Here is a 12,235-nt window from a genome sequence, read left to right as displayed (position 1 = left end):
CAAAACGAGCTGTGCACAGTAGATGGCAAATTTAAGGCAAAAAGCAGAAAGCTGAAATATAGAAAATTTCATGGAAAAATGAGGAGATGTAAAAAACCACAGCAGAGAATTTCCTGCTTGCAAAACTCATTTAAGAGTTTTGTTGAATTCCTATGAACAAACTCTTACTACTTATTAATAAAGAATATTGACTGTTATAGAAAGATCAAAATATAAAATTACACTGTATCTTGCGTTGCTTACCGGCGATTTACGTTTACCTTTTTAGATGTTATCATATGATGGTTCTCCTGTTTTCACACAATGCAGTGATTGTGTCACAATTTCTTGATGTTGTAAATGTCTTTATTTTAGTGAGAATCTTCCTTTTAATTTTTAACACCAGCTATTTTAAACAATTCCTGAGTACCCCTCTACATAAAAGAATCATACAAGCTTTCTTGTCTTTGTACCAACTCAGAGATAAACGAGAGAATAATCAAACCAGAGTGGAAGATCCCTGAGTGGGTGACAGCAGAGTGTCACAAAAGCAAGCCGGAATCACAAACTAAATACTTGCATAGCATGTATTATGGTGATATTTTTTAATTTTATTTTTAACTATTGAGGAATCATGGATGAGTTGCTTTGACTCGTAGCTAAAGAAGGGATTTATGTATCTTCTCTTTCCCTCTAAGCAAACCTGTTAGGGTCACTGTTAAATGTTGCCATTCTGGAAAAGATTATATTTGACTTAAAAAGCATGTTCATATTCCTTCTCTTGCTAGTGATTAAAGCAATGAACCTGGAGTATGGAAAACTGCATTTTACTTAGTTTCATTTATTCAGGACTTGCTCAGCAGAAGATTGGTGATTATTAGAGAAGCCCATCTTCCACTCTGGACATGTTTTCACTTTAGAAGCAAGAGCGAGTACTCGCACTTGCAATGAAGTTGAAGCCCTCTAAATATTTCCTTATAAAGCATAAACAGTTATAAGTATTTGATTACTATGTTCATTTATATGCTTGCAATGCGTTGGAACTAGAATTATCTTAGCTCCTACAATCAGTTGACTGAGATGCAAAATTAAGAATCACCATATTTGGTTGAACATTCCCCTAGTGCAGTATCCTTCCCCTGAGAGGGGCCAATAGAGGATGGGTAGGTAAGAGTGTAAGGACAGGGCAAAGGGGTAGTGATCTCTTTGTGTCTTCTCCTTGTCATCGGCAATTTTCCATTCAGGACTTCCCCAAGTAGGAGTTGATAGGCTGCAGTAGCTTACAGTGAATTTGTCACCTGACTTGCAGTTGTTTTTTGAGTCCATTTTGGTGTCCTGGAGTCAGTAGTTCCAAGATTTCACCTATGCATTGTTTGAAGAAGCACCTCCTTTTAATACATCTATAGCAGCATCAAGAGAGGTAAATTGACAAGTCTATAGCTTCCAGATCCCAAATGTCTCTCACATTCTTTTTGTATACTAATAATAGTTTTGAATAGATTATGATTCTGTCCCCTTAAGGAGGACACTGATGATCAAAGAAGTGATAGAAAATTAAATTGACAAATTTAAACTTTGGTGATTATTCACACTTGGATTCCTTGTAATGAATCATACTAACTTTAGTGCAGTAGAGATAGTGATTCATGAAGTATCATCTGCTTCAATGTATTTTTGTAAATATGGACTTCAAATTATTCCTGTTCTCTGAAAATAATTTCATCTTGTTTGAAAAGATCAGTCCTGGCATAACTAGTGACTTAATATTGTAAAATCACACTGTGCCATTCTTGTTTGCAGGTAGCATGGTAACTTGCACTTAATCATTTTTCCCCAAGTTAAATTTTGCAACATACACTTTTCCTGTAAATTATTCAACTTATTTCTTGAAACAGCATGAAGGTGGGGAAAGAAAGCATACGGGTTGGGATGAAACCGGTGTTGCAGCAAATTAAATATATGAATATAAATTGGTCAAATTATGTGAGAAGTCAAGCAATGTTATTTAGTGTTCTGTGCCTCACTAAAAAAGATTTTGAGCTTGCTTAGTTAGTTATATCTTTACTGCCAACACTTCTGTCTTAAAATCTCTTCTCTTAGAAATGAAATATTTTTTTAAAAAATTGCTAGTCTTTTTTTTGTCTTTTTGTTTCCCTTTTTCACTAGTTCTTGAATAAATCAGTCTGAACCAGCTTTCTGGTATTGAGTTCCAAAGAATGTTTAAAAAAGAGATTACCATATGTTTTCTGTACTAGAAACTTCTGTTACTGATGACTTAAGCTAATGCTACAGAATGTGAAAATTAAAATTCAATTAAAAAACACAGGACAATATCCATAATTTTATTTTGATAGCTTTATTTGATAGCAAATGGCTCATACTTGCACCTCTGACTCGTTCTCAGGCAGGTGGCAAGAGCTTCTTAATTTCATATACTTGCAGTACTGACAAAACAAAAAAAGGTAAGACTTATTGAGAAATGCTTTTGTCATTTTTGTTCACAAGGTCTGTCAAAATTTGAACTTTTTGCAAACTTGGGGCTGCTTCTGTGAACTCCTAGGGAAATTTTGAGAAAGTTTGTTTCTCCCTGTGTCTTAGGAACCATTGGCATACCCAGCTGGGCATGGAAAGATGTCAGTTGAAACCTCTGTGAGTCTGGCAGAGCAGAAACCTGAACCCAGCTCTCTGCCATGTTCTTAGTGAATGCTCTGGCCATTGGAGAGTTGATATCTTCTGTGGTTTTTCACGGTTTTTTTCATAGAGGCTTTGATTCCATTCTAGTATGGAACAATGTGTTTTTTAAAGAACAATGCTTTGCAAAGGGAAAAAACTTAATCCTTGCTTCTTAAAATATCAGAAATATATGTAAGATACCAGTCTTTAGTAAAAAAAAAAAAATCTGCTTTGAACAGTAATATTGATTGATTCCAGGAAAAAGCAGTGTTGTGTGCCCTCTTCAATAACATGGAGGAAAAAAAAAAATAGTGATCTTATTTCATCATAAAGATGTTATAGGCTAGCATTACTAAGTGTTACTACCTCAAGAAAAGTTCCTGGTAAATAGTGCTGCTGAGTCACAAATGCTGTCTTGTGTTTAAAATAGAACAAGGTAGAATTAACCTGAATGGATGTAAGGCATTGCTTCGGAATCAGGGGAGTAATTTGAGGGCAGAATTTGATGCCAAGTGAGTGACAGCTTAACTATATGTAGGAATAATATGCGTTTTATAAACTATGTATTAGCAACAATACCAGAATAACACTACAAAAAAGGTTTTTCATGATAGTTGCTATTGAGCATGTTTCAGTCAGTGTTCATGTTTTGATATGACAGGTGATTATTAACTACTTAATAATGTGCAGTTTGAAGTGACCTTTTTTTTCTGAGAGAAAAGGTTTGCCAGAACGTGTGGACCCTCTTTCTAGTTCCGTGGTCATGTGCTATATTTTTAAAGGCAGCCTTAATTCCATCTCTAAAAGTACTTCCTGGTTTGAGTCTTACATGCAGATATGTCTCTTTTTGCTTTTGGCCCACGGCAAGCCCAAATAAATACTGGAAAAGCAGAGACACACATTAATATTGAAAAAAATGTTAAGTAACACCTGTGTTTTGTCTGGCAATAAACCCTGTGAAAATAGCAACCCACAGAGATTATTAGTACTCCTGACCTGGATAGTTTACTTAATAAAGAGTTTAAAATAATCAAAAATAGAACAGTGGACCCTTCAGTGGAGAAGCTAATGCCTTTCTTAAGCCCTAAATCTTAAACCTGAATCATCACTACAGGCTTTCAGTTGCAATGAGCACAAGGGGGTCTGAAATATGCTGAGTGCCCAAGCTGTAGAAACAGAGTCAAAGTGTGATGGTTGCTTGAAACAGAGCCCCCACCTGTTCTGCTTTTAAATGATAACATGATTTTCAGAAAATGGCTGTAGTTGGGGAAGAATGACACACTCATCGTAACTTGAGTTTATAGAAGTTTATTGTGCATGTTTCAGTGGCCAAATTCTCTGAATTGTTTTTAAAAAATTATGTGATTATTTTTTTAAAAGTTCAGACCTGTGTCTTTTTTAACACCTTCGTCAGCGACATGGACAGTGGCATAGAGTGCACCCTCAGCAAGCTTGCTGACAACACCAAGCTGTGTGGGGCGGCTGACACGCTGGAGGGAAGGGATGCCATCCAGAGGGACCTTGACAGGCTGGAGAGGTGGGCCTAGGCCAACCTCACAAAGTTCAACAAGACCAAGTGCAAGGTCCTCCATCTGGGTCGGGGCAATCCCAAGCACCGATATAGGCTGGGCAGTGACTGGCTTGAGAGCAGCCCTGAAGAAAAGGACCTGGGGGTGCTGGTAGACGAGAGGCTCAACATGAGCCATCAGCGTGCACTCGCAGCCCATAAAGCCAATCGTATGCTGGGCTGCATCAGGAGAAGCGTGGCCAGCAGGTCGAGGGAGGTGATTCTGCCCCTCTACTCCGCTCGGGTGAGACCCCACCTGGAGTACTGCGTCCAGTTCTGGAGCCCCTACTACAAGAGAGATATGGACGTGCTGGAACGTGTCCCAAGAAGGGCCACAAGGATGATCAGAGGGCTGGAGCACCTCTCCTATGAGGACAGACTGAGAGAGTTGGGGTTGTTCAGTCTGGAGAAAAGAAGGCTCCGAGGAGACCTTATAATGGCCTACCAGTATCTTAAGGGGGCCTACAAGAAAGCTGGTGAGGGACTTTTTAGGATGTCGGGTAATGGTAGGACTAGAGGGAATGGATCAAAACTAGAGATGGGTCAATTCAGATTGGACGTTAAGAAGCAGTTCTTCACCATGAGGGTGGTGAGACACTGGAACAGGTTTCCCAGAGAGGTGGTGGAAGCCCCATCCCTGGAAGTGTTTAAGGCCAGGCTGGATGGGGCTTTGAGCAACCTGATCTAGTGGGAGGTGTCCCTGCCCATGGCAGGGGGGTTGGAACTAGGTGATGTTTAAGGTCCCTTCCAACCCTAACAATTCTATGATTCTATGATAAATGTATCAAATTCAGTGTTATTTTATGGGAAAAAAAAAAGTTTGTGAATTGGTGGAATAAACTGTAGTTTTCTGGTTACTCCTAAGATTGTGTGTTATAGGAAGCCATCATTTATTGCTTTTATTCACTGATCTTTGTGAGAAACTTGTCCAGTCCATATATGGGTAATTGATTTCTCCCACTATTACTGTCTACTCTATACTTCTTCCCTAATCTCATTTAACATTTCCTGATAACTATCATACTCATGATCAGCAATAGACAACAAATATAGCATTTTTCACAATAAAATGTGGCGTTTGCACCCAGAAAGTTTTTTTGTAATATTTTTGTACTGTTTTTTTAACTTCTGTAAAATTGGAGACAGGCAACAGTGGACTGCCAGAGAATGTACCATGGAGAACCTAGTTTTCTGCACAGCAAGAAGTTCTGGAGGCTAAATTCAGCTTACACATCCTTGTGTCATTGTTACCAAGGTAGTGGTACTGTCACCACTACTGGCTCATTCCCTGGATTTTCAAATAAACTATACAACTATCTAGGGGACTCTTCACTCAGCAGGACATTTCCCTTGGACATCTGGACCCCCACAGTAGAATCCCCCACTGTCTTCATCTGCTTCTTTCTATCCTTTAGGATCCTGTTGTCACTGTGAGGAGCTTCTGTGTTATCATCTGAAGAACAGGTCAAATTGTCTATCCTTCCTTCCTTCCTTCCGGGGACTTCTCCCTATACAAGCTCCTTGGCAGGAGTGAGGAGACCAACGGAGAGCCTCTTTCACACTCTCCTTGCATACCTTCTTTTTGCCCCTTTTTGAGCAAAACTGTATTGCAAACAGCCCTGCTTTCTGCCTCTGCTGTATTACAGTTCAGTCTTGACATACAATTTTATCCACTTGGATCCAAGTATTGATTTTTTTTTTAGCTAAAAGTGTAACATCAGTCACAGCACTCTTTATTCGGGTCATCCTGGTCTCTTATTAATAACTCAGTAGAACAGTTTAGGTTAGATGGGGTTTTTTTGCCCCAAATAAAGTCAGACCCCAGTTAGAAGTGTACAGAAATACCTGATGTATGTTACTGTGTTTTTTCAGGTTGGTGAGCTGACACTGAGACAGACCTATCACAACGAATTTTGTGAAGACCAACATTTTATTTATTTGCAGGGATGTTATTTAAGATACTAGGGTTTTATTTGTACCTTTTGTATTGAAATTTCCTAACAAAGCAACTTAACATATTTTTTGAATCCTAACCTGAATATTTGTTCTTTTTAAGGTGTTCCTCCAGTGGGAACCACAGCAATCAAGGAGGAAAATACTCTTATTACAGATACAGATTCTGTGCATGCTGAAGGTGCTGTTGAAACAAATGAAAACTTTCACCAAAAAGAACAAACCCAAACATTGCAGTCCCTTTTCTCATTGCTCCGTGAAGAGGTTGAGCAGATGGATTCAAAGATACTGCCCCTGTGTCTCCATCAGGTACGTCCTATGATTCTGAGGTGTTGTACACAATTTTGCTTTTATTTGAAGCCTTTTTTCATTAGGAAAAAATGCATTAATTCAATATATGCCAATATTCGTATCTGGACAGGGTATTTTTATGTATAACAGATGGTCAAGGCAAATATCTCCTCTAAGGTTTTCTAATGTATGTTAAATTATAAATTGCCTTGAAAGTACATTCTGCAGTTGAAGGAAACTCTTAAGAATGGGTTTTCTAATTTTCCAAATGATAGAATTCTAGTTTGGCAGGAAGATTTAGAAAAATCACTCCTCAACATACTGTAAGTATTATTTGTAAGACACTGGTATAGATATAAGACAGCTGATGTCTAAATAACATTTTAAATCTAGAATTATTTTTACTGTTCCAGACGCCTTTCTAGCATCAACGCATGAATGCTAAGATTCAAAGTTTCTTAGTGTATACTTTTTTATAGCACAGTTGCCACACCTGCAAGACCAAAGGAAATACTATATGATTTGAAAAACATCTTTACTAACTGGCCAGTATGTTTTTCTTTCTGGAGATTGTGATGCAAGATGAATATGTTGATAGGATAAGCTAATAAACTAACTATAAACTAATTTATAGTTTAGTTGTGTTAGACTAACAGTGGACTAGAAGTCTCTTTGTTTGTCTATAGTGTCTAATATATGCTATATATATAGATAACTATGCAGTGTCTGATTTGACCTAGTTGCATTATCTTTATTGTGGAAAATTGGATGACTGTGATATTTTAGATTTCTAAACTCTGATGACACTCCTGCATTGTTATTCTCTTTGCTATAAATCAGTGATTATATTTGAGAAAGAGGCTTCTCTTTGGTATTGCAAATTATAGATAATTTGCATTTGACATAGAATTTTAATTATATTTTTTAATCTGTGTTTAAGTGAAGATATTTCACATCGTTCCTTATTCTATTTGAAACTTAGCGATAGGGTTAACCATTTGTACTTTTAGCTATACCAGAGTTGGTGGTCATTTGTGAGTCAGTACAAAAATCTGTTTTGGAAAACGACACAGTTAGGGCAAAAACTTCAAAACATTTTACAAACATAAGGAGTGTCATCAAACATGACGGAGGTGAAATCTGTTTGCTGTATTTTAGCTGAGGAAGCCAAACCCTAAGGGTAACAACCTTTTGAAAGTCATACAGGAACTGTGACAAAACTGAGAACAGAATCTGCATTTCTAGGTTCAAACATGTAGTCAAACACCATCTCTTTTTTTCCGAAGAAATATCAAGCGATTTGTAATGGAGTGTTTGAAAGAAACCTAACAGAATTTACAAGGATAATAACACACTTTTTAATCTGGGGAAAAAATAAAGGATTTTAAAGATAGCATTCATGTTTTCATGTAAAGTGATTCTATTAAGAATTTTATTTTCCTTTTCCAGTGACTTAAACTGTCATCTTCAGTCTTTTTTTCAGATTGCTGATATAGCCTGCCAGTAACTTTCTTTTATGCTAAGTCTAGCAAATACTCTTCTATCACATTCTCTTTTTTATTCTGTATGAAAAAAATCCATGTAAAATAAAGATCTGTGGGAGATCTTCTGGAGTATTAGCAATCTGTCTTTTTAGCAGGAAGCCTGTATTAAATATTTAAAGGCTGTGGGATATTAGGGGCTGTTCTAAGGATTAACTTTTAATTAAAATATGATGTTAATTTTTTCCTGTCTTGAATGGGATTCATGTGATTTGTTTAGCACTTGTTACAGAATCTGAGAAGTACTTTTATATAAAACAAAGATACGGAGCTTTGGCAGCTCCAGAAATCCTTAGGAGACTACTGCGGATAGCAGACAAAATGTACAAATAAAGGACCTTAGAAGTCACTTACCAATTCTCTTTTGGAGATACTGGGCTCAGAATGGTCTAGTGGTTAGTAATAAGGCTGAGAGCCAGGAATACACAACTTGTAATGTGTACTCTTCTGTCAGGTTGCTGTCTTTTTTGAGCAATCATCTTTAGACTCTTACAAAAGTGACCACTTGTTAAGCCTTTCAAATTATGAGTGCCTAAATTGATATGCCCCAAAGATTTTCTGACTAAGTGTTTGTGTGCTCCCACAGAAGGCATTGGAGGTGTCTCAACCTGAACGTTCAGGCATCAGGGTACCTGCGATTACTGGACACATTTTGCAAGCGTGGCCTTTGCCACACCATACGTGACAAATAGGAAAACTGCCGACATTCACTGCCCCTGAAGATCAGTTAGCTAGTGCTTATAAAGGTCGCTGATACTGTGGAGTTCTGTGGAACAAAATATTTTTACTTCTGAGGTTTATATTTTTTGTACCTTATTCCATTTACAAGCAAAGCCATCAGTATTCCTTAGCTTTCTAGGAAAGCCTGCCCAGTTTTCTAGCAAGCACAAATAAGTTTTTGTTGTTGCAAATCTCAAAGATTATTTGTCAACAGGAAGGAATTAGGATAAAAATGTTTTGGTTACCACATTAGCTTTTCTATACAGTGTTACGTCTTTTTCTTTACAGGTATCAGCTCTGTTTTTTCTGTAATACTCTCCAGCACCAAATCAGGGTCAAAGTGAAATTCTGATTAGAAACATGCTCGTTTTCTGACTGTGTTTGGATACTTGCTTTCTCTGAGCTGGTTGCATGGGCTCTAGCACAATGGTGTCTTTGCCCTTTTAGTCCAATAAATAATCCTTTGTGCCAGTTCTGTTGTGGGAGAAGAAAACAACCCAAAACTGGTACCTTTACTTGCTTAACAGAAAAAGTGTTTTTTCTAACTGGCATCTCCGCTTTTCTTCTGGAAGCTCTGCCGCTTCCCTTTTTGTAATTTTGGCTTTGAAATAGCTAGTCGAAAGTAAAAGCATCAGTAGTAAGAGGATAGTAAATCTATTTCAGTAGTCTGCAATCAAAACATGTAGCTTGGAGAGAGAGACGTACGTAAGGGGGGCCTTTCAGTACGTAAAGGGGGCCTACAGGAGAGACGGGGAGGGACTCTTTATCAGGGAGTGTAGCGATAGGATGAGGGGTAACAGTTTTAAACTGAAAGAGGGGAGATTTAGATTAGATATTAGGAAGAAATTCTTTACTGTGGGGGTGGTGAGGCACTGGAACAGGTTGCCCAGGGAAGCTGTGGCTGCCCCTTCCCTGGAAGTGTTCAAGGCCAGGCTGGATGGGGCTTTGAGCAGCCTGGTCTAGTGGGAGGTGTCCCTGCCCAGGGCAGGGGGGTTGGAACTACATGATCTTTAAGGTCCCTTCCAACCCAAACCATTCTGTGATATATCAATAACTCGGTATAGGACAACTTAATTTTCTTTTATGTTTGCATGCCCGTGTTCTTGTTTTATACACAGCTTCTCAATGTATAAACCCTTGGTGAGCATATATTTACTGTTCCTTTTTGCAGTGATCTGTTAAAGATAGGTGTTATAAAATTACCCAGCCAGGGTGAAGTTTTTTCTTAAGATGGTGCAGCTAGACATCCTGAATGCTTAGGCATAGAGATCACTTGTTCAATTCTTAGCCATTGGCTGAAACGGCAGCTGTTAGAGCAGCATTTAGTGTCAGTTTATACATTTTATTAATCTATAAATGCTGGAGACTGACTTAGGTATTTTATATGTAGTCTGTCTTATGTTTGAGTTTTCCTGGTCCTCAGTAACTGCTTTGGAATTGTTTGTGTTCTCTATATTAAACATCCTTAGCACTTTGAGCTCTAAATGAAACAGGGAAAGTTTGCTTATTTCTTGTGTCAATTTCCTGGTATTTCCTTGTTTTGACTCACCTGCATTAACTCAATATCCATCTAAGAGAGTGAGTCTTGAAGAACTGTGATTTTTAGCAGGTTTTTTCAATGATTGTCTTTGGCAGAGCTGTCTCGTTACAAATCCAGTTTTAATTGTTCTGTTATAGAAATATCAACGTAAGGAGGAAGAGCCTCAGATTTGTTCCATGTCATAAAAACTACATTGCAGGTCAAAGAACTGCCATTTGGTTTAACTCCATGACTTGTTCTGTTGTTGAAGAGCTTCAGATATCAAGATGTTAGGCTTAGTGAACTGACACATGAGGCAATGGATCTTTTAAGTCATTTTAACACAGAAGAGCAGCTTCAGGAAAGGACGTGGCAGAAGGCTACTGCAATGGTATTGTCTGGCTTCTGTGGGTAGACTAGGAGTAATACAGAAAAAAAATTAGAACTTGAGTCCTTTTATGTTTATCTCATTAATTTCAAATATTCATATGGTAAATATTTCAAAGTCTATGTATTTGAAATATTTATTGTAATTATTTATCGTAAATATTTATTGTAAATAGGAAATAGGAAGGTTGTTGGCATGTCTCTGATGCTGCAATAGGTGATATTTTTAGTGTCTTTTATCTTTTCTCATCAGTCAGGAACCCTCTGTTTCTCCGTTTTATCACATTGCACTGTAATGCTCAGGAGAGCTCAGCAATGATCTTAATTTGGTCAAACATAAGGAAGCAATCATCAGTAACAGAATTCAAACTCTTCAACTCATACCAGTAAACACGGTAATTCTGTTCTAGGTCATTTTAAAACTTTCCAATGTGATCATTAAAAAAAGTTTCTGAAATAAATGTTTGTTGTTGTAACAAGATAAAACCCAACTAACATTTGAGCAAATCCATTTGTGAGAGAGGACTTTGTATTTCTTCGTTGTTTGATGCTCTTTTTAACCATCTTTCCTACAATAAGAATACTTGTATTTAGTCTGAACATTCATATTTTACCCAAACTAAATATGAACCTGCAAAACAAATGTTTAAAACCATCGTTAAAAGTTCATATTATATCCTTAACATTCTCGTGAAAATTATAGAATCCTAATTTATTTATTTTTAACTTTTGCAGATAGCTGAGACCTATTTTCAAGAGGAGGAATGTATCCTTTTACTTGGAGAAATTTTCATGCGATATTAAAATAATCTGGCATGATGAAACATAAAAGACTGTTGACTCCCAGGCTTGGGTCAGAGTTAGAAACAAGCAAACAGCCGCAATTTATCCATGAGTGAATATACAATACATTAGCAAGTCCTTCTTAATCAAATAGCTGGAATGTGAGTTAAGTAATAAATCCACTTCTAAAAGCTGTACTGATATGATCATTTGTAGTTGTGCACAAGCAAGGAAGTAAGAAAATATTTTCAAAGAACTTCTGTTTTTATAGGGTAAGTTCTGTTCTAAGCATTAGTAACTGGGAATATGTCCAATCTAGATAGGATATGTATTCTATTATATAAAATAGGGCACTTTTATAGTAAGAATAAAATTATCACAACAGTTGATTAGAGTATGTACTACAAGTTTCTAGATTAGAATAAAAATACCAAACACCCTGAGCTAAGGGAAATCAGCAACCTGCAAACAATAACAACACATTCTTTGGCGAATGCTAATTAGTCAAAATTGTATCAAGGTAGTTCAGAAACTCTCATAGGAAACTATGGGTAATTGCTTCTGGGAACAGCTAGTTCAGTGGTCCAAGTTATTTTGATTTGTTCCTAGATAATACAAATAAGTTTGGTCAAAAAGTTACAATAGTTGAACTGCTGCTAATTACTCTGATAAATTTCAGTAATTGTGGGAGAGAATAATCATACTAAACCTTAAAGTGAAATTATATTTTTAGAAAAGGTGGACTGGGTTTTCTTCTGTTTGCTTTTAAAGGAAAATGATCAGACTATAAAAAGAAGAGGCAAGAGTGGTAAGCCCTTGAGG

General features: G+C 37.1%; 1 protein-coding gene across 3 annotated transcripts in view; it reads left to right on the top strand.

The window, feature by feature from the left end:
* The window catches only part of CNST (consortin, connexin sorting protein), a 56,344-nt gene that overhangs the window by 17,751 nt on the left and 26,358 nt on the right, over nucleotides 1-12,235 (top strand). For all 3 annotated transcript variants that reach the window (XM_063328897.1, XM_063328898.1, XM_063328899.1), the window contains exons 4-5: nucleotides 6,276-6,481; nucleotides 11,366-11,396. In XM_063328897.1, the coding sequence (XP_063184967.1) occupies nucleotides 6,276-6,481; nucleotides 11,366-11,396 (237 nt within the window). The remainder of the gene's footprint in view (nucleotides 1-6,275; nucleotides 6,482-11,365; nucleotides 11,397-12,235) is intronic.

Source organism: Chroicocephalus ridibundus, chromosome 3, assembly GCF_963924245.1.
Source record: "Chroicocephalus ridibundus chromosome 3, bChrRid1.1, whole genome shotgun sequence".
Classification (NCBI taxonomy): Eukaryota; Metazoa; Chordata; class Aves; order Charadriiformes; family Laridae; genus Chroicocephalus; species Chroicocephalus ridibundus.
This window is presented reverse-complemented; position numbering and strand designations above follow the sequence as displayed.